The 20,643-nt window shown below is 36.2% G+C and overlaps 2 protein-coding genes, 1 long non-coding RNA gene and 1 pseudogene across 3 annotated transcripts; 3 read left to right on the forward strand and 1 right to left on the reverse strand.

Annotated features, from left to right (window-relative positions):
- Positions 1-305: 305 nt before the first annotated feature.
- Positions 306-4,588, reverse strand: LOC120156666 (protein Brevis radix-like 4). Its single transcript, XM_039167959.1, has 6 exons — positions 4,324-4,588; positions 3,973-4,139; positions 3,504-3,877; positions 1,504-1,639; positions 838-1,235; positions 306-570 (listed from the first exon to the last, which is right to left on the reverse strand). Exons 2-6 carry the CDS (start codon positions 4,096-4,098, stop codon positions 492-494), a joined length of 1,113 nt encoding a protein of 370 aa, XP_039023890.1. The 5' UTR covers positions 4,099-4,139; positions 4,324-4,588; the 3' UTR covers positions 306-491.
- Positions 2,351-20,546, forward strand: LOC120156669. The gene is made up of 3 exons (XR_005519078.1): positions 2,351-2,469; positions 18,152-18,156; positions 20,536-20,546. It is a non-coding gene; the product is annotated as an uncharacterized LOC120156669 (long non-coding RNA).
- Positions 6,537-9,632, forward strand: LOC120156667 (annotated as a pseudogene).
- LOC120156668 (alpha/beta hydrolase domain-containing protein WAV2-like) lies at positions 12,882-15,552 on the forward strand. Its single transcript, XM_039167960.1, has 7 exons — positions 12,882-13,163; positions 13,479-13,514; positions 13,616-13,694; positions 13,809-13,863; positions 13,964-14,080; positions 14,732-14,896; positions 15,277-15,552. The coding sequence occupies exons 1-7, from the start codon at positions 12,926-12,928 to the stop codon at positions 15,544-15,546; spliced, it is 960 nt and encodes a 319-aa protein (XP_039023891.1). The 5' UTR covers positions 12,882-12,925; the 3' UTR covers positions 15,547-15,552.
- Positions 20,547-20,643: the final 97 nt, after the last annotated feature.

Consider the following 20,643-nt stretch of genomic DNA (forward strand, 5'->3'; position numbering starts at 1 on the left):
GGATCATGAACTCATCATATATTGTGCCAATTGTTTCGAAGTAATGATTGTTGGAAGAACTTTATTTAAATATCAATTTGGTCTGAAATTTAGGGGTGTTTATCGAGCCAATCACGAGCTGCTCAACTCATTCAACAACCCTAGTCCGAATAAGATTACTCTTAAATCATAAAACGGATGAAAACAGCAGCAACAACAGCAGGAGTACCAAAGAAGGATGAAAAACATTCTTTCATTGATACTGGATTGTCATTTTTACCATCCCCCAGATACACATTTGATGCTGTTTACCCACCAACTTTAGATTTTAAAGAAACTAGTAAAATATAAAATCCCACCATCATATTTCTAATAGCTACTATGAAGCTGGAAAAACAAAAACCTTAGCAACAGGTGGCAGAAACACCTGCTTTACAACTTTGCAGAAGAGATTCCACGAGTATGGCACAAGAGAATGCCAGCAAGCCGTTAGTCTCCTTCGTTTTGCTCGGTTACAAGTATTGTTTGTGTATCCTGGCTCGGTTCTCTTCCCACCACAGTCTGGCATGCATCTCTCCAAACCTTTCCCGGCTGCACGATATAGAGTGATGTAAAAGGTTAAGACAATCACATTTCATCAGTGAATAGTTCATGCTGGATTTGTCTAAGCATGGGAGTAAAATTAGCTTGTAAAAGCAGAATAAGTGACTCGGTACTTATGCTGTTAAAAAAAGGATTTACAGCCTAATAAAGTCATACGACCACATTTCTTTATCGGTTATGATGGTCCTGGTCAATATCGGTTGTTTATAAGCAAACCGACTATTGCTTATATTGAAGAATGTCCTAGAACCATACCTGAATCTAACTCGCCTAAGCTCTCTTTTGCCCCCTGGCAAGGCTCTGATAGTAATGTAAACCCCTGGTTCATCCATTTCAACCCACTCAGTTTCAAGATCACTGGCATTGCTAATGGATAGCTCTCTAGAGCGATCGGCCTCTCTTGATGAACTACTCCTCATAGAGGCATCCATGGATGATATCTCTGTCTTGGCACCACTAATACTGGAAAGTTTTGGGGTCGAGGTAAGACCAGAGTCGCAATAATGCCGAGACTGCATTGGGTGCTGATCAAGTGAATCTGATGATGAATAAGCCATTCCCATCCCAGTCGGGTGATGTAAATTACGAGGTAAACGTTCTTTAGTCAATGGTGGTGTTACAGGACTTTCTTCTGCTGATTCCATTTTTGAACTCTATAAGAAACCAAAAGAATGATGTTATTAACATTCAAAGTTCAGTTTTTCACAGCAATAGTGCAGGGCATTAGATAGGTGCAGTTCGTTCCCATGTTGCTTGGACTCTAATGTTCTTGAAGCACTCATGTTCGACATTTACGTTCAATACATGGACATGGGGATAACTTCAAAAAGAAAATCTAACCATATCCAACACTCACACCAGAGTCCGAGTAACATAGGTTCATGCACACTGTGTTAAGCAGGCAACAGCCTAAGAACTTGCCTCATCTTCTGATCTAGGGGGTGTTGGTAGTGGGAATGCCTGGCGGTTAAACCTCTGAACATTGTAAAGTTCCATGACCCTATCATAATTCTCTGCCCACCATCTTTGCGCTTGCCATTTGTTAAACATTTCCCGACTAGTCAAACAAAATAAACTATGTTTCAGCACTCCTGATGCTCATGAGATTAGCATTACCAGAAATCAGAAACTGGAGGTTCAAGATATACATGTGCTAAAATGTAGCAATACAATAACATGCATTAGGGAAGCCAAGAACAAAGTTAAAATCATAAAAAACAAAGGATTAAACATAAAGTTAACAACTATACCATGCTATCATCCTCAGGGATGGACCGAGAGGCGGCTGGGGCTAGTTGCCCCTGAAAATTTTAAATTCTCATATAATTTAGGTATTTCTTTTGTATTTGCTATTGATAATCTGTTTTCACCCCTACAATTTTATAAGTTCATTCCCTAACATAAAATCTGATTATCCTTATTCACAAGTCACTAACTAAAACCAATCACGGACAGTATAAATGCACCTATACCATTTAATGTGAATGGAAAAATTTAATAATATTGAGGCCACTAGGTTGGCTTATATACATCTTGTGACTAAGAATTTCTCCATTATTAGTTGGGATAATAAATAAGCTACCAACCAGCCTAAGATAAGGAGAAATATTAAAAATTTCAAAGTGGCATCCATGTATTTGATGTATTGGGATGTGTCTTGTCTTTGGAGCTTTATCAAAGCATTAAATCAGATACCATCAGTCCATCGTCATGAATATGAAAGTGGTGATGGAAAATAAAATCAATTAAGAGACCAATTAGAATCAATTTTTCTAGAAAGGGAAAAAATAAAAGTCAAATGAGGCCAAGGGTCATAAGTGAGAGGCAACAGCAATGTTCCCTTGATAAAATGACCGATCCCTCCTGTCACTATCCATTGAAGACATGGTCTTTTGTGTGTTGGCAAATATTAAGCTTAAAAAAGGGTAAAAGCCTTTGTCTTGCTTGTAGTTTTTGTTTAGTGACAAAATGACAAGAAATGGGGCATTAGAAGAACAAGGGAAGAAGACAATGGCACGGAGAATCAGGCGTGAAGGGGAATTTTTTTTTGTTGGCTTGAATGAAAAGAGAGGCTTGGTCGACAAGATGCAGAGGGTGAGTGGAAAAAAAAGCTTTTTTGCCAACACAATCAATGGTGGGTGGAGGCACAATGAGTTCTGCTTTTGGATTTTTATGGGATTGCTTTTCATTAGGCGTGAAGCCTACTGTGACACCCCTTGGGCCCTCACCTACAGAAACTCTGGCTTTTCCTGCCGAGGTTGCTACGGCAGTGTTTGGTTGCAGCGTTTAAAAAAACACAAACAGCAAAATCCATCAGTATATAAGTATTCATTTTTAGTACTGCATGTAATTTTGATGCATTTGCAACCATATTTGAGAGTTTACATATGCAATGCACAACATAAATTATATTTTCTCATAATTTATACACATCAAATTCTTTTAATTATATTTAATGTATTGATAATATGTATCAATAATGCTAGTCAAAGCTCGTTAGATGTTATTCAAAACACGAATTCTAGGATAAAATATACTAGAGGTCATTGAACTACGTAAAACTTTTTTTTTTTGTTAAACGGCCTTTTGAATATTCCAAAATGGTTTAGATTTTCTAATCCGTTACAATTTGCAAGGATAAAATAGTAATACATTTTGATAAGTTTACGGATTATTTTCATAATAATTTGATAAATTTAAGGACTAATTTATAATATTTAAAAGATTAACTACTAAAATGATCATTCTTATATAGTTCAACGACTTCATGCTTACGTAACCCAAAATTTTATGGAAAAAAAATCAAGAATATTGATTAACATTTTGAAAATAACTGCAACCGCAAGATAAAAAATCTAACGCAAGGAAAACAAATCAGAACCATCGAAATAGAAAACCGGGAGAATAAGGGCGCGGCGCACCTGAACCGTATCCTCTTGAGATCGTTACCGCCGCGAGGAAGTGAAACAAAGGTGATAAGTACGCCGGGCTCCACATGAGCCACCCACTCTTTAGGCTCATTTTCTTCGGCGAATACGACCGTGTCGACTCGGCGCCCACTCAACGATTTCGGAGTCGCTTCTCCGCTCGAACTCGATATCCCTTTCAACCTCGCTTCCATTTCCTTCCCCCACGTCCTCGGTGTCGCCGAGCTCGAACTCCCCGTCCTACGATACGACCATCTGATCCTGTCTGAGTCCGCGTCGAACTCGCCCGAGTTCCTCAACCGACTCTGCGCTGTGCAGGGGTTACAGTGCTTGTACGCACCCGACGCCTTCAGCGCCATGTCCTTCAACTAAAACAAACACCCAAAATGAAAATCATTAGAGCCAAACAAAGACCAAAGAGCTCGAAAAATCTCAACGTTGTAAAATCGAGAGTTAAAATTACCTGAGAAGTGAGGGATTTAATGGCTTGGTTGTGCTTAACGCTGGGAGTGGTAGAAGAGTCCATTTCTTCTGGTTGACTCACTGAATCATCACCGGGTTGCTTCGAACGAGCTATGCACGTCAGCATTGTTTTTTTTTCTCGAAATTCTTAGAAAACCAAGAAGTCTTCTGTTAAAAAACAAAACAAAAACAGAATACATTCAAAACTACATTTTACGATTTGTCAGATTTGAAGAACTAAACAATGAAATACTAATAAATTCATCAGCAGCTTTTCTCTAAAAAAACAGAGTAAAACTAGTGAGTCGGAGAGATTAATGATCAACAACAACAGACGAGTTTTCGAGATTACCGTACAGAGAAACAAAAATTTAATGCACCCGGAAATCAGAATATCATTGGTGGTTAAGGGAGAGAACTAACAACTAAAGGGTTATATTTCTTAGTATTTCTTTCTATATTCCGCCTCTGCAGTTTCAGGGAGCTCGATATTCGAGACTCAGTAATGACTCAGGGAGCTCTTTAATGCCACGTTTTAAGATGAAACGACCAGAGATTCTCTGCACTAACCCAAAATTAATAACAAATTAAAACAACAAAAAGGGTTTTAATAGAAAAGATTTAAGAGAGAAGAAAAATAATTAGCTCCTGAAATCCCATCGAAGGAGATAGAAGAAGTGTTAAGCAGAGAATGGCTATAAATAATGGGACAGTGTTTTATTGCAGTTTCTTGCTGTATATTGTATTAATGGAAGAAGTGGAGTTGGCAGTGGGGACTTGGAGAGAGAGAGAGAGAGAGAGTCTGCGATTGGCGCAGGCCGTTACTGAGCTCAGCTAATGTTTTCATTAATAGTATCGAAAGGCCCACCGGAGAAATTTGATGGGCTAATTTGCATCATTGGAAGGCCGATAAACTGGTTTAACTCGGGCTATTATTAACTCGTCAGAGGCGGGTTAAGATAATGACTGCAGTTAATGATAGCGAGAGAGTTTGCCTGAATAGAGTAATCCATTGATTATAATCTCGTACAAGTAGATAATAAAGGCCGAAGGGGAAAACGACAGCCCAACCTCCATAAAATGTTAGACTACAGCATTATCACTAAATTGATCTTTTTTAAATGTCGTCTTCGTCTACTATTATAATGTGTCACAGTCCAACATCTTCCCCCAACTGCAGCTTGGAGAGGTTGACATTTGCATCAAAGATTTGGCTTTAATCAAAGTAACTCATAGCCAACATAATTATTCTATTTAATTTAGTATGGGAAAAACCTTGGCCGCTCTTTCTTTTCTTATTCTCTAAATCACTTCTTGTTGCTTTCTGTTTCATGTTTGGTTGATAAACGATGATATCAGTTTTAGGGTTGATTGTTATAGTCGTTTTTAAATAACTCAAAAAGGGTGGAGTATGGTCCCCGAAAGACAAAATAGATTAAGGTATAATTGTACGTTTCATCCTTCTAGTTTATAAAAATTCAAAACATAATATTTATGCTTTATTTTTATAATTTTATCCTTGTACTTTATAAAATTGAAAAATTAATCCTATTATTGGTGAATATGTGAATTTAAACTACTGAGTTTGTTAATTTACTTGATGTTTGCTATTTTTCTATGTATACATTGATGAACTATTAATTTTAAGATTAATAATTCAATGATAAATTTCAATAATATTACCCAATTGTACTAATTTCTTAGTTTTAATAAAGTATGAGATAAAATTTTGATTAAAGGGTTAAATTTTTAATGTTCATGAAGTATAAGTATGAAATTCACCATTATACAGAAAAGATTAAATATTGAAAGAAACGCATATATATATAACCGAAGGTCGAGAAACAAAGGCGATGGTCAAAGCTGGATTTTAATGGCGGTAGTGGATGAAATAACGGTGATGATAGTATATTATTATTATTTTCACGCTTTTATTTTTCTTTTCAATTTTCATTTACTTCTTTTGGCGTTACTAGAAAATCTAAGAAGAAAATGAGGGTGCCAATAGCATCCATTTGAAGAGGGAGAAAGAGGAGTAGTTGGAGAGTTTCAAGGGAGGGGACATGCCCAAGTTTCTCCCAACAACTCAAACATTACTTTGCTTTTGCTTCATCTTCTTCTTCAAGCCTCATCAGATCCTATAGGTTTTTCTTTCTGTTATTATTTTAAACCTACCACTGCTGTTTCTTTTCTCCCTTTTCCCACTTTAAATGAATGTTTGATCATGATGATGAAGCTGTTTTTGTTCTTGTAGAAGTTGGTAAAGTTGATGTTTTTCTTTCTCGGTATTGTAGTTTGCTACTGTTGTTTCTGGTTTTGGCTGCATTAGTATTCTTGCTTTATGCACACGTGTTTCTTTAGTTGTTGTAGGAATTGATCATATTCATAAGCATGAACCTTTAAGCATTATCTTGTCCGTATAGATTAGGGTTCTGGACATGAACTTGGATCTTCTTCAGCTAAAATTTCCCGATTCTTAAATTCTGGGATTTCCCCCCTGATATATAGGTTTACTCTTTTTATTGTTGATTGTTATTTTCCCCTCCCATGTTCTTGAATCTGTTACCTTTCTTGTATTAATCTCTGTTGCATGTCACTAGGAAGCTTTACTATATTTCAAGTTTCAAAGTTCAAATCTCACATGTTTTTCAGCTAGGGTTTTCTTTTAATTCATTGGAATTTGTAATAACTTGCTATTTTATTCATGGAAAACCCATCATATATAACCTTGTCTGGTTCCTTGCTGAATTTGTAGGCTAGGCTTTAGTTGTGAACTGTCTCGATTTCAAGGCTTAGTGGCCGAACTGTTTGCATATTATCTGGGATTTTTTTCAGATCTTTCTTGTTGCATGCAGGGCAAAAATGTTTCCTTTTACAGTGTTGACTTTCTGAGCATGCCTTAACTGGAAAAACTGGTTCGTTTGCTCGTCTAAAGTTGACTTGTAATGACAATGATGATGGTGTCTTCTATGTATTTCGATTGCGTAGTAGCTCTAGCACATGGTTTTGAATCTGGGTTTTGACTATCATTCTTCATGGAATTTGTATAAGGTGTTATTGCAAATACATGCTTTTCTTTTCACTGCTACTTTTGGTCACATTCATTAATGTTTTTCGTTTGACCCCCTTGTGAATTTTATGTGTCCGATATTAATGCCGAGCGAGTTCTTGATGATCGAAATGAGGGTCTAAACTATTACATGCCAATTACTAATTGTAGCAGTTCATGATTTCAAAGTGGATTTTTTGTTCAATTTAACCTCCGAAGGGTGAAGATGGCCTGGTGCATTTGGTTGCGGTTCGGGTCTGAGTTTTCATCTAGTGTTAATAAATTGACAAATATTACCTTCTGAATCTAACTTGTGATTTCGGTTCATGTGCTAAGCTTGTGTTTTTAGTGTTCCATCAACTTATTTTCTTCAGCAATTGCTTGTTTGGTTCTGCCTATGACAAACATTACATCCACTGCTCGTTATATATATTTTTAACTCTTTTAGTAGTTGATACCGGAGTGCGACAAAGAGGGTCTGTTTGTTAATAAGGATCGTCTCGGTTAGATATATGGCTCTTCGGGTTCAAAACTTGTCAAAGAAAAACTTCGATTAACAATCTGTTCATTTGGGATCCCGTGTATCTGTTGGTTTCCAACCATGGTGGAACTCAAATGAAAGAGAAATTGCACTGTTTTTACCCCAAAGCACGGGTCTGGAAGAGGAAACTCCCTCCAAACTTTATAAACCAAAGAGTCGAGATCCTCAAATACCGGACCAGGAATCGACCTCATCTGAAGCGATTGCTCAATCTCATCCTGAAATGAGTATCAAAGGAGGTACTGGTTCTCCATTCTGTTCATCTGAATCTGGTATTGATGCTTCTGGAAGTGTTATTCATTGACTTGAACTGTCAGTGAGTAGCCTGAGAAGATGCAAACTTTTGGTAGAATTTGTTTATCTATTAGCAATGTCCTAGTTCTTATAGTTGGTTCGTGCAAGTTTTGCGAATATTAGTCTTGTTGTTGGTGTTTAGCGTTCTTTGTTTCATGCTGTCGATGCACTAATGTGATTTGCCTTGGTTTCTGAATGTGCTGAAAAGGATCCACCAGATGGTTTATTGAAGAGGGAAGCTTGTTGTCTAGTTTATCAGGTTCAACAATGCTTGCCTGATTTCATAATTGTTTCCCCATTCATCAGGCCAGGCTCAAAGTTGTGGGAAGGACTTCGAGGGTCAATCGAAGCCCATATTCTTGATTAACAATCAAAACACCATGTTCAGCCCTTCCAATCCAAACTATAACCATTCAATGGTATTGTTAGCATGTTTAGCAGTCATTAACTCATTACTAAGTTCATTTTGTTGGCTCTGCTTCAAATTAATAATCCTCATCATATTTCAGGCTCCTGCTCAATATCCTTATGCGGACATGTACTTTGGTGGCCTATTTACTCCATATGGGCAACCGGCTATTGTAAGATCTCCCAAGCTACTGTGCCTTGCTGCATTAGTTGCTAGTGTGTTTATTTTCATTTCTACGAATCATTGACATCTTAATTGCTTTATAGGATGTTATTGCGGTATGCTGTTTATCGACAAAATGTTTCTTAGCTGTGGGTCAGTTAGCTTAGAAAATCTCAAATTCTTTTCTTCAACCACCTTCCCTGCTCCTCTAGTACTGGTCTAAGTTTTCACCTTGTTTAGCGTAGGATCCCTCGAGTTACCATTTTTACTTCTTATAATGCAATTTGTTTTGAACTTGATCAGATTCAGGCGCAGATGGGAGGAGGGAGTGCACTGGCACAAATTCCGCTACCACTTGATCTTGCTGAAGATGACCCCGTTTATGTCAATGCAAAACAATATAATGGGATTCTTAGAAGGAGGCGACATCGTTCAAAGCTTGAAGCACAAAACAAACTTGTCAAATCTCGAAAGGTATATTACACACAATTCATTTCGGAATTCGTATGTACACAAACGATTAGTGCATGGGGTATATAGTTTGGAAACTAATGACCAAAGGATATAAATGCAGCTTTAGCAATTGTATTATACATGAACTTGTACTAGTAATGGCAACATTTTTCAAGGCCATTAATTGCTTTGGTTTGAATTAAATGCAGTCATATCTTCATGAATCTCGACATCGTCATGCACTGAATAGGGTTAGGGGATCCAGTGGACGCTTTCTTAGCAAAAAGAAGCTCATACAACCTCCAGATCCAACTTTCAACCTGAGTTCCCATTCCATTTCCGATGCCAGCTGCTTAGACCGAATTAACAGTGGATCAGAACTCGAGAGCTATTCAAGTGTAGCAGACTGCAGCGGTTCAAGTACAAGCTGCTCAGACATCTCGAGCATCTCCAACAATAATAGCAGCTTCCAGCTGCCGAAACACGGGTTCACAGACATCTCTCCTGGTGCGAGCAGTGTGTGCAATGGAATCCGACAATATTCTTCAGTTGTCCTGTGAGAACCCGGGGCAACGAAGTTGGCAACTCATCCTTGGCTTTTATATTATCTACTATTATCAACGTTTCAACCATCTTTCATGTTTGTTGTGAGCTGTAAAGTGTCTTAAAAACATCTGTTCTAAGATTCTGTCTACTTTTGGAATAGATTTGGCTTGGAATTTTATTCAAGTGATGCTTGGTTCTTATTTGTTATGAATGTTTTTTTTTTGATAAGTAGAATTTTATTACCCAAATAGAAAATGTTCATCCTACAACAGTCATCCCAATTGGGAGTAAAAACACATATTTACAGACAAAAGGTTAGTCTATACCCCAATAATTACAGAGTCTAGAATTAACATAATCTAGTTTATTTATGTCCTTGGCACTGAATTTGATTCGAACAATCTCCTTTATAGCTGTGAGTAGTTGATCTGAAGTTTTTGTTCCTTTGTTGAAAATTCTTCTGTTTCTCTCCTCCCAAATGAAGTATATGAAAGCAGTCCAGGCGATCCTCAATATGGTGGAAAGAAGAGATTTACCCTTCCATGTTTGAGCAGCCCAACCAAGCCTTGAATCGCAAGACCTGTGAATATCTCGCATGCTAGATAGATTCATAATAGAATTCCATAGAGAAATAGCATAATTACAGTCAACAAACAAATGATTTCTAGATTCATGATCTTCATTGCACAAAATACAAAGACTGTCAGACGCAATACCCATTCTAATAAGTCTATCTCGAGTGGGAAGGCGATCCAGAATTGCCATCCATGAGATTATGCTTAGTTTAGGGATGTGAAGTGGGAACCAAATCACTTTATGCCAAGAAACCTTGTCTCTATGAACACTTATTTCTTCCCATATTTCTTTTGTTTTCGTGACACCAGCAGTTAAATTAGGAAGGGTTTCACTTCTTATTTTCATGAGTTTTCTGATGGTGCCGCTGTGGGAAGAATTAATTTTAATATCGTTTAGATTATTATTTCTAATAACATAGTAATGAATCCAAGCGACCCATAATGAACCCTCTCCAGCCATAATTTTTCGAATGAGTTGAATCATGCAGGCTTTATTCCAGGAATGAATGCTCTTCAACCCGAGACCTCCTTCAGATTTGGGACAACAAAGTCTATCCCAGCTAATCCTAGCACCTTTAGCAGCAGTATCGTTTCCTTTCCAAAGAAAACGTGAGAAAAGCTGTTCTAGACGATTGATAACTTTCTGAGGGAGGATAAATTGCCTATTCCAAAAATTAACAACACTGTATAGAACAGTATTAATCAGCTCAAGACGCCCAACATAGCTTAGAAGTTTACCAGACCAATGATGAAGCCTACGTTTAATATTATCGTAAAGAGGAAAACAGTCTTTTTCAATAAGCTTCCGAGTAACAAGAGGAACTCCTAAGTACCTAACAGGCAGAAAACCTTGTTTGAAGTTTGTGGCATATTTAATGGAGTCCAGAGTTCTAGCAGGAATACCGGCCGTATAAAATTCTGTTTTGTTAACATTGAGGTTTAGACCAGATAAAACATAGAAATGGTTTAGGACACTAGTAACTCCAACAATAGAATCAAGATTTCCTTTGCAAAAGATCAAGAGGTCATCGGCAAAAGATAAGTGAGTAATACCAAGTTTTTTGCATTTAGGGTGGAATCCAAAAATACCTTTGTCTGCTGCAAGGTTGAGAATTTTAGAGAGGATATTCATTGCTATCACAAAAAGGATTGGAGATAAGGGGTCTCATTGTCTTATACCTCTCTGACCCTTGAAGTACCATATTAGACTACCATTAAAAGATATGGAATAACTAGCTTATTTGAAGCAAGTTTCAATCCATTTTGTGAAAATGGAAGATAGTCCTATGGCTTTAAGAATGAAGGAGATGAAATCCCAATTAAGGGAATCAAAGGCTTTTTGTAAGTCAATTTTGAGGGCACATCTTAGAGAAATATTCTTTCTACTATAGCCTTTAACTAATTCTTGAGCGAGGAGGGTATTGTCAATAATTGATCTACCTCTCACAAAATCTGTTTGATTGAGGGATATAAGGTCAGGCAGCAGCTTAGTCATTCTATTGACAAGGATTTTAGTTATCGTTTTGTAAACTACTGAGAGATAGGTCTATAATCCTTAACTTTGCTAGGATTCTGGATTTTAGGGATCAAGGCAATAATAGTGGAATTGAAAGCAGGAAGGATATTAGACTCTTGAAAGAAGTATTTGACAACATCAACAAAGTCTTCCCCTGTGACAGACCAGGAATGTTTGAAAAAATGAGGAGTGAAACCATCAGGGCCTGGAGCTTTGTCATTCCCTTGATTAAATAAAGTCTCTTTGATCTCTTCAGTATTAACATTTTTAATCAGATCAGTAGTAACCTCAGTAGACAAATGGATTTGAAGCAAGTTTCTCAAGGAAGAATGGTATGGAGGACGAACTATAGGATCAGTGGCACCTAGTTGATGTTGAAGAAATCAATTATTTCATTAGCCATATCATCATAAGTCTCTAGCCTTTTACCCTCATTATTAATAAGAATCCTAATGGTGTCTTTTTTATTTTTAGAGGCAATGGCAGAATGAAAAAGTTTGGTGCATTTGTCACCTTCTTTGATCCATTGAACTTTCGTTTTTTGTTTAAAGAACATATACTCAGTTTCCTCTAAATCAATCAGCTCCTTTTGAACACTCAATTCTTTATCAAAATAATTGTTTCCATTAAGAATTGAAATCTGAATTTATTCCAGATCTCTCTTTTAAGCCTTACCCTGGCAGAGATATCACTATAGTTATCCTTGTTTAGCTTCTACAAGCAAGGTTTAAGCTTAAGAAACAGTTTCTGCATAGGGTTTCCTTGAGAAGGTTGCTGCCAGGAATGTAGGACTTGTTCAAGGAAATTAGAGTGCTTTGACCAGAAATTGAAAATTTAAAAGGTCTAGGCCTATTGATTTGTTATGAATGTTGCTTATGTCTATTATGCGTGGATCGTCTATAGGCTTGCTATGGTTTAAATCTCGGATTATTTTATTTAAGTTATTGTAATTATTATTTTTATCTTCTTACATAATAATTAATCCCGATTTTAATCTTGGATTATAATACCCGAAATTGTGATTATTTTATGAAAATCAAATTAAAATCAAACTAAATTAAAATCGAATATCAAATATATTTGTGTTAATTTAACATTTATCTATCATATTATCTTAGTAATTATTAAGTTGTGTTGTTATTTCGTTTAATATTTATCTGTTAGTCATTTATTTATAATAATATTTTGATTAAATGAATTATTTGTAATAATATTTTAATTAAGTGATTAAATTAGATTTTTTAGAAACAAAATGATATACGGTGTATTTTACCCATGATTTTAACGTCATTTTTTAGTTAGTAGTAAATATTAAATTTATACAAATCTGTACAACGGAAACAATCTTCAGAGGAAGCTGAAGAAAAAGAAAAGTTAGAGACGACGAGAAGGAAGAAAAGAAGAAGAGAATGGTGTCTTACATGAGCTTAATTTTGTACGGAATAGGAGGGATACTGGTGGCAGGGCTGGCATTGCTGGTGGCGTTTCAAGAGAAGCTCGTTTACATTCCGGTTTTGCCGGGTCTAACCAAATCTTACCCGATAACGCCGGCCCGTCTCCGGCTCATCTACGAGGACGTTTGGCTCCGGTCTTCCGACGGAGTTCGACTCCATTCTTGGTTCATCAAGCTCTTCCCTGATTGCCGAGGTCACCGAGTCCTGATCCGCTTCTTTTTAGCATTTTCTATAAGGACCGTGTTATATGTTTTAATTGAATTACATAAATTTTATTGGTATTTGTCCTTCTTAGGGGATCGTGTTCGCTTTTGTGGTATGAACTTTTTTAACACATGGTTTAAGATTTGTTTGGTTAACTGCTTCTCTCTATGTTAAGCACTTGGTTTAGCTATTGCAATTTGCATCATGTTGAACATTTGCAGTAAAACTTGAAAATGGTTAGGAGAAAATGAAAATGACGACCTACCATTTCAATGCTTAGAAATTACTCCTGCTCATTTTGCAGGTCCAACCCTCCTGTTTTTTCAAGAGAACGCTGGAAGTATCCTTTTATTTTTCATTGGTTTTTTTTAATAATCTTTTTATCGGATTCAATTGGTGGTTTCTCTTTCCTCTTGCGCAGCCTTGACCACTGGTCTGCAGATATTGCTCACCGTCTGGAAATGGTTCGTGTAATGTTACAGAGTTTACAGTGCAATGTCTTCATGCTTTCATATCGAGGGTGAGAGTCTTAAATATCTAATGAATGCTTCTCCGTTTTAGCTTTCATATGTATGACCTTGATTCCTCTTAGTATACCACTCATCTGTCGAATGAAGCTTAATTGATCAAACAGTTATGGAGCGAGTGATGGTTATCCTTCTCAACCTGGAATTATTAATGATGCTCAGGTTCTCTGTTCTGTTCTATTTTTCTTAAAAAAGATACAACCTTAATATGCCATCAATCTTACCTATTTCTTTATTTCCTTCTTTTCTCTTTTTCAATCAGGCTGCATTGGATCATCTCTCTCAGCGAACTGATATTGACGCGGATAGAATAGTAGTCTTTGGAAGATCACTTGGGGGGGCTGTGGGAGCTGCACTCACCAAAAATAACAATGATAAGGTATCCCTCTGGTGATTTTTCCATTTAAATCTCTCTCTTCGTGTGAATTGAGATATCTAGAATAAAAACCAGCATATTGTAATTGTGTGGTTCATATTCATGCTGGACACGTGAGCAACATGTATACTTGTTAAAGATGTTATACTTGTCTACTTCAACATGTATCAATAGTGTGGCAATATTGTAATTCCTTGTAAAGCTTGTGGTTTGATTGGAGATGTTGGATCACTTGCAGTGTAGATTTACATCAATGTGCACGAGTGGAACAAATATATCATATAGTTTTAGACTTTAGTTAGTCTAAAGGATGACAGGAACTCTAACCATGCTAATGAAATAAACCTTAGTCTGTGGCTTGGAAAGAAGGGAATTTACATCATGAGTGGGAATGGAACGAAAATAGATAGACATCCCACTCAGGTATGAGCACTAGTACTATGTTGACGACCTAAAATGGAAGGCGTTACTAGAGATATCGGTTCTCTTAATTGAGTCATTATTGTTAAAGTAGATATGGCATGAGACTATTTTTATTCTCAATCAGGTTGCTCTACTTCATACAGAGGTTTCAAAGCTTTTGTACTTCTAGATATCTTTATCCTTTTGAGCCATATTTGGCATGTCGTTTCTTGGTTTGCCTTTAAATTTCAGGTTGCTGCACTGATACTAGAAAATACTTTCACATCTATTCTGGACATGGCGGGAGTTTTATTCCCTCTCCTGAAGTGGTTTCTTGGAGGCCCTGGTACAAAAGGTCCTAAAATTCTTAATTTTCTTGTTCGCTCTCCATGGTGTACCATTGACGCCATTGGCCAGGTAGCTACATGTTGGTCGGAACTTTAGCTTGACTACTCTTTAGACTATATTAGTGACATGCATGTAGATGAACTGTTAGCACTCTGTCGCATGGTCCTTTGCATGTAAGGTAAGTTGTTTCTAATTTGAGCGGTCACCTTCTATGAATTATTTCTACATGAATTGTGAAGTAAATGAGTTCCACGTTGATTCGTTTGCTTACAATGAATTCATTGCTGACTAGTTATAGACTGGATGCTTAAGAATAAAATTAGTTCACCTTCAAGAAATTTCTTGAACTAGGTCAGGACGATGATGCTTGTTTTTCCTTGTTTGTATGCTCTCTAAGTCACTTTACTAGTTGACAGACCTTTCTTCTATTTTGAACTTGACATCTTCAGATCAAGCAGCCTGTCCTTTTCCTTTCCGGTTTACAAGACGAGACGGTTCCCCCATCCCATATGCAAATGCTGTATGCTAAAGCAGCAGCTCGTAACAGGCGATGTCAATTTGTCGAATTCCCTACTGGCATGCACATGGACACTTGGTTGGTTGAAGGTGACCAATACTGGAAAACAATCAAGCAGTTTTTGGATCAACACATGCCAAAGAAAAAGGAAACCGAATCGTCGCAAAACGGACATGGTAATTCACCTTTTTTTCCCAAATGAATTGTCACTGGATAACATTTGGTAGGATTATATGGCTGCATATTACTTATCCCTCAAGCGTTGCAGCCACCTTGTTTGCAACCTAGTTTCTGTCTTGTTGAAAAGTCCGGAGGAATATATGTTACTATATGTCCTGATGTCATAGCACTGGTTTGCATTGTTTAAGATTATATCCAACTGGAATATTAAACTGGAGCATTTCACAGCTGTTGAACTGTGCTTCATTCATACATCATTCTCTTTATAACACGCATGCTTCGTTTTCTTACCTGCAAAGTATGCAGTTACTTCCCCTCGTCTCGTCATTTTCGTCTCTGGTTAGATATTAACTCCAACTCTATTTAAAAATTATGTTGAATTTTGTTATAATTCTACTTGTTGAAAATTACTTATTGTAATTTTAAATAGAGAGTATGTCTTAGACTTTAGAATATGTGAGAATTATTTTGGAGAGTTTTGGTATATGTATACCAAGTTTTCTTAGATACATAAAATATGATATTATGTATTTATACTCATCGATCTTTACGTTTATAGATGATTATGGTTTCTTTCATCATCGTGTAAGTAAACACGATTAAATTACATTAAATTTCTTTGTTACAATTGTCTTATTTTATGCTGATATTACTTTAATTATTTTTTGCTTATAAATTTCTAACATCTTCCTTATCGATGGGATCCTGATTTCAGATTTCGTGAGGTGGTGACTCACTGGTGTAGCATGCAAAGCTTTTGGATCTCAATTTCGTCCATGTTCTTTTGAGGCTGCATCAAAATTAAATTTTACCCTCTGAATTTTTTCAAGTTAAATTTTCCATTAAGATATTTGATAATTCTTTTCCCTTTAAAATTTTGGAATATTTATATAAATTTATATATTATATTAAATTAAAATTGATATTCTCAAAATAAAAAAAAGTATGTATTTACTTTATAAATTATAATAAAAGCAAATCACAAATATACAATTTTATACTTATTTGTTGAAATATTAATTTCACTTACAAATTAAAATTTCAATACTAATAAGATGTAATAAATTGTTGTAATTGATATATAATTGTAAATTTAGTATTTTTATCAAATTTTTAGTTCATGTCAAATTTTTATTTTTATTTTTCAAATTATGATATTTTCTATAATATTGGGGGCCATCAAAATCTAATATTCCCTCTAATTTTGTGTGTTGATGAAAAGTAATTTTCTTTAATAATCCCGTGTAATATTTAAGCGCTTTTAGATTTCCACTCTCTTTGTATGAATAAAGATAAATTTCTATTAATTTACTTAATATTTATACCAAAATTAATTATTTTGATTTTATTCATTTTTAATTTCATTAAAAAAATATCGAAAAATCCGTTTTAAATTTATGTTTAATTCATATAATCACATAGAACTTTACATAATTTACTGGATGGAGGTACAAATTGTTCCGTATAAACATTTTATTAATATTGCACCTTAAATCACTAGTTCAAGAACCAGACTGAGTCAGCCAAATCACACTCGAGTCAGCCAACTGTTCCTGCCAAGTGTTTTTTTCACTATATATATATATATATATATTAGGATTTCAGGACTCTCCATAGTTTTCCAAGAAAGAAAAATTACTGTAATACATATTTCTCCTATATTGGTGGTGTGAATCAATCTGTAGGTAAATGGAGGGAAGCAATGCTCAAGAACAAGACAACAACGCAGCGGTGGACGCCGTCTTTAGGGATTTCCAAGGCCGCCGTGAAGCTTTGGTGAAAGCCTTAACCACCGGTCTCTCTCTTCTTTCTTTAATCTTTTCCTTTCTTTGTAATCCATTAATCTTTTTCGCATTCTAATTTCCTTTCTTTCTTTTTCTTGGAGCAGAGTTTGAAGAATTCTGTAGGCAATGCGATCCTGGTAAGAGCTTCTTCTCTTTCTTGGCGCATGATTCTTGGACGTCAAGACTTTTTCTTTGAGTTGTGGGATAGTTATTTTCCAAGCTTGGGTTAAACCTTGTGTTTCTTGTCTTCCGTTTCCCAGTCAAGGGCGTCGACCTTTGCTTGTATGGACTTGAAGATGGACGATGGGAAGTTAAACCACTTGAACCTCCAGTCATACCAAACCCTCCATGGGGTTTTAACATTGTTAGAGATTTGGTGGATAAATATGATTGGGCGCGGAATATCGCTGCTGCAAGTGATTCATGGTTACTATCTGTGGCTTTCTTTCTTGGTGCTGTGAATTCTTTTAATCAAGCTGACAGGTATTGCTACTTCTTCCACTGGCTTATGTTGCTCGGAATCTTCATTTCTTGCCCAAGACTCCAAAGTATTAACTTTTGACGCAGGAATCGTCTGTTCACAATGATCAATGCTCTCCCTACATTGTATGAAATTGTGGGTGACAGTGCAAAAGAAGAGCCAAAGGATAAGTCATCAGATTCTGATAATCCAAGCAGCAAGAGAGCCAAATCAACTGAACAAGCTGTAAGTAGGACATTGTGATCCTTATAGTTAAGTGTTGGATGAGTAGGATTAACGTTGAACATGTTTGTTGCCATTAACACCGGGAGGGTCTGGATCTGCTAAATCCTCGAGCAACACCAAGCAAGCAAAGGGCAGAGGAAAGGTATCGGACTTAGGAGGTGTAGAAATGCTCCTCTTGCAGCGACAAGAAACCAAGACTTGGATCGTGTTAGGATGTTTTGTGCATGCCAAGACTTGGCCATCCGTATACATATCAATATCATATGATTTTTCTGATAAAAGACTGATTTGATTGTGGATGCATGAAGGAAAATGATAAAACTCAGTTAGGTCCATAGCAAAGAAACTTAAACGGTACAAGACCATGAGTAAACTAAATGATTACTCCTAAAATATTCTTGTGTTCGGTACATGGATAAAGAAATATGACCTTCACATCGTCCAAATATATAATTGATTCATTGGTAGAGTATTTCACTTAACCCCCTAATTATGAAACTCTTTCCACACTTGATTATATAATTTTTACCCATAGAATAATTAAAAATAATTATCTAAAAATATGATACATGGTTATTTAATATTTGCATATAAATCTTTTATCACTCAATTTTTATAATAAAAGTAAAATTTTATAAATATATTTTTTGAGTAAACTAAATGATTAGTAAATAATTTTTTTTACATGTTTCCATTTGATTATTCAACTATAATTTTTTTAGAAAAATTAATCATTAAATTTTGTGAATTTATTTTTTCAGTCACTTAATCGTTAGGTTTGAAATATGGGTTTGAGGTGTCTATAATAAAATTCTAACGGTGAGAAAATTGTCTAAAAAAAATACTTTGAGATCAATCTCATCGGACAACTGATAGTAGAGATCAAATCAAGAAAAGATTAAACCTTTGGCTTGATTTTTCTTTTTAATTCCAAGTGGGTTTCGAAGAACACTTGCATGAACAAAATAAAAATAAAAAACGTTTTGATGTTAGCTATAGATAAACAGCGGTCGAAAGCGAATGATGATTGAGTGATAATAACGGTGAGAGAAAAGCTTTAGGTTTTCGCATATACTTGGGAAGAAAATTCCATGTCATCATTACATCAAAGAGTTAAACGAGAGTGATCCAGATGAAAGTGCATTAAAAGATTAATGGCTCGTAAGAAGCGGACTGCTCTGGAATCAGACCTCCAGCTGCTGCCAGACCAGAACCTGATCTCAAAACCAAGTGTTCCTGCCAACTGTTTATCATTATAATATAGTTCAGAATTTCATGACTCTCCGTGGTTTTTAAAGAAAGAAAAATCATAATACATATTTCTCCTATATCACTGGTGAAAGCCTTAACCACTGGTCTCTCTCTCTTCTTTCTTTAATCTTTCCCTTTCTTTATAATCCGTTAATCTTCTCCGCATTCAATTTCCCATTCTTTCTTTTGTCTTGGCGTAGATTTTGAAGAATTTCATGAGCAATGCGATCCTAGTAAGAGCTTCTTCTCTTTCTTGGTTATGAAGTTAAACTGCACCTTGCTTTCTTTACAAGGCAATGCTGTATTGTTTTTCCAGATAACGAGGAGGACCTCTGCTTGTATGGACATCCAGATGGGAGATGAGAAGTTAAGCCACCTGTTGAGCTGGTACCTGCAGATATACCGGAGCCTTTTACAGGTATTAACTGTCCAGGAGATGAGGTGTCCGGAAATGACTGGTTGCTTTTTGTTGCCGCTGCAAGTGATTCATGGCTACTAGCAGTGGCTTTCTTTCTTGGTGGTAGCTGTACTTTCACTAAAGCTGACAGGTATAACTTTCCCCCCTCACCCTCTACCACTTTTATCTTGTATTTTTTTAGGGTGTAAAGGAATAAAGTGATCGACAAATTGTTCACCAACATGTTCATGACCGCTAATCAAACATGTTAGTGAACGTTAAACGAAAATGTTAGTGAACAAGTTTATGATTGCTAAAAAATTGAACACGAACACAACCTTATTTGTTCAATTCGGTTCATTTATATCCCATAGAATAACATAGGCAGTACCAATGCTCTCCACGGCTATGTTTCTCGGATTCTTCAATTTTCTTCGAGTATTTGTGTCCATCAGGTAGATATATAACCTAGCTAGAACTTATCTGATTCAGGAATAGTCTCTTCATAATGATCAATGCACTCCCCACGTATGGAAATGCAAATGAAAAGGCAAAGGATAAGCCATCGGATTCTAACCCTAGCAGAGATTCAAGCCAACCGCACAAGCCGTAAGTTGGACATTTTAATGCTTTAAGATCATGTGTTGGGTTAATGGATGAGTAAAAGTAGATGTTTGTTGGCATTTTATACAGGGATGTAGTAAATCCTCAAGCAGGAGCAAGCGAGCAAACGGCAAAGAAAGGGTATCACCGGATGAGGCATGTGGTGCATGTGGAGGACATAAATCACATGATGATTGGATATGATGTGACTTTTGTAATATGTTGTTTCATGACGTATGCGTCAACATTACCCCTCACGAGGCTAAGCAGGCGAAGTTGTACGAATGCCCCTATTGCAGCAACACGAGAAAACAAGACCCGCATCGTGTTGAGTGATTCTAAGTAGTTTTTCGACCATTGTTTTGTATGTGTAAATAA

The sequence above is a fragment of the Hibiscus syriacus genome, unplaced genomic scaffold (assembly GCF_006381635.1).
Source record: "Hibiscus syriacus cultivar Baekdansim isolate YM2019G1 unplaced genomic scaffold, ASM638163v2 tig00111234_pilon, whole genome shotgun sequence".
Classification (NCBI taxonomy): Eukaryota; Viridiplantae; Streptophyta; class Magnoliopsida; order Malvales; family Malvaceae; genus Hibiscus; species Hibiscus syriacus.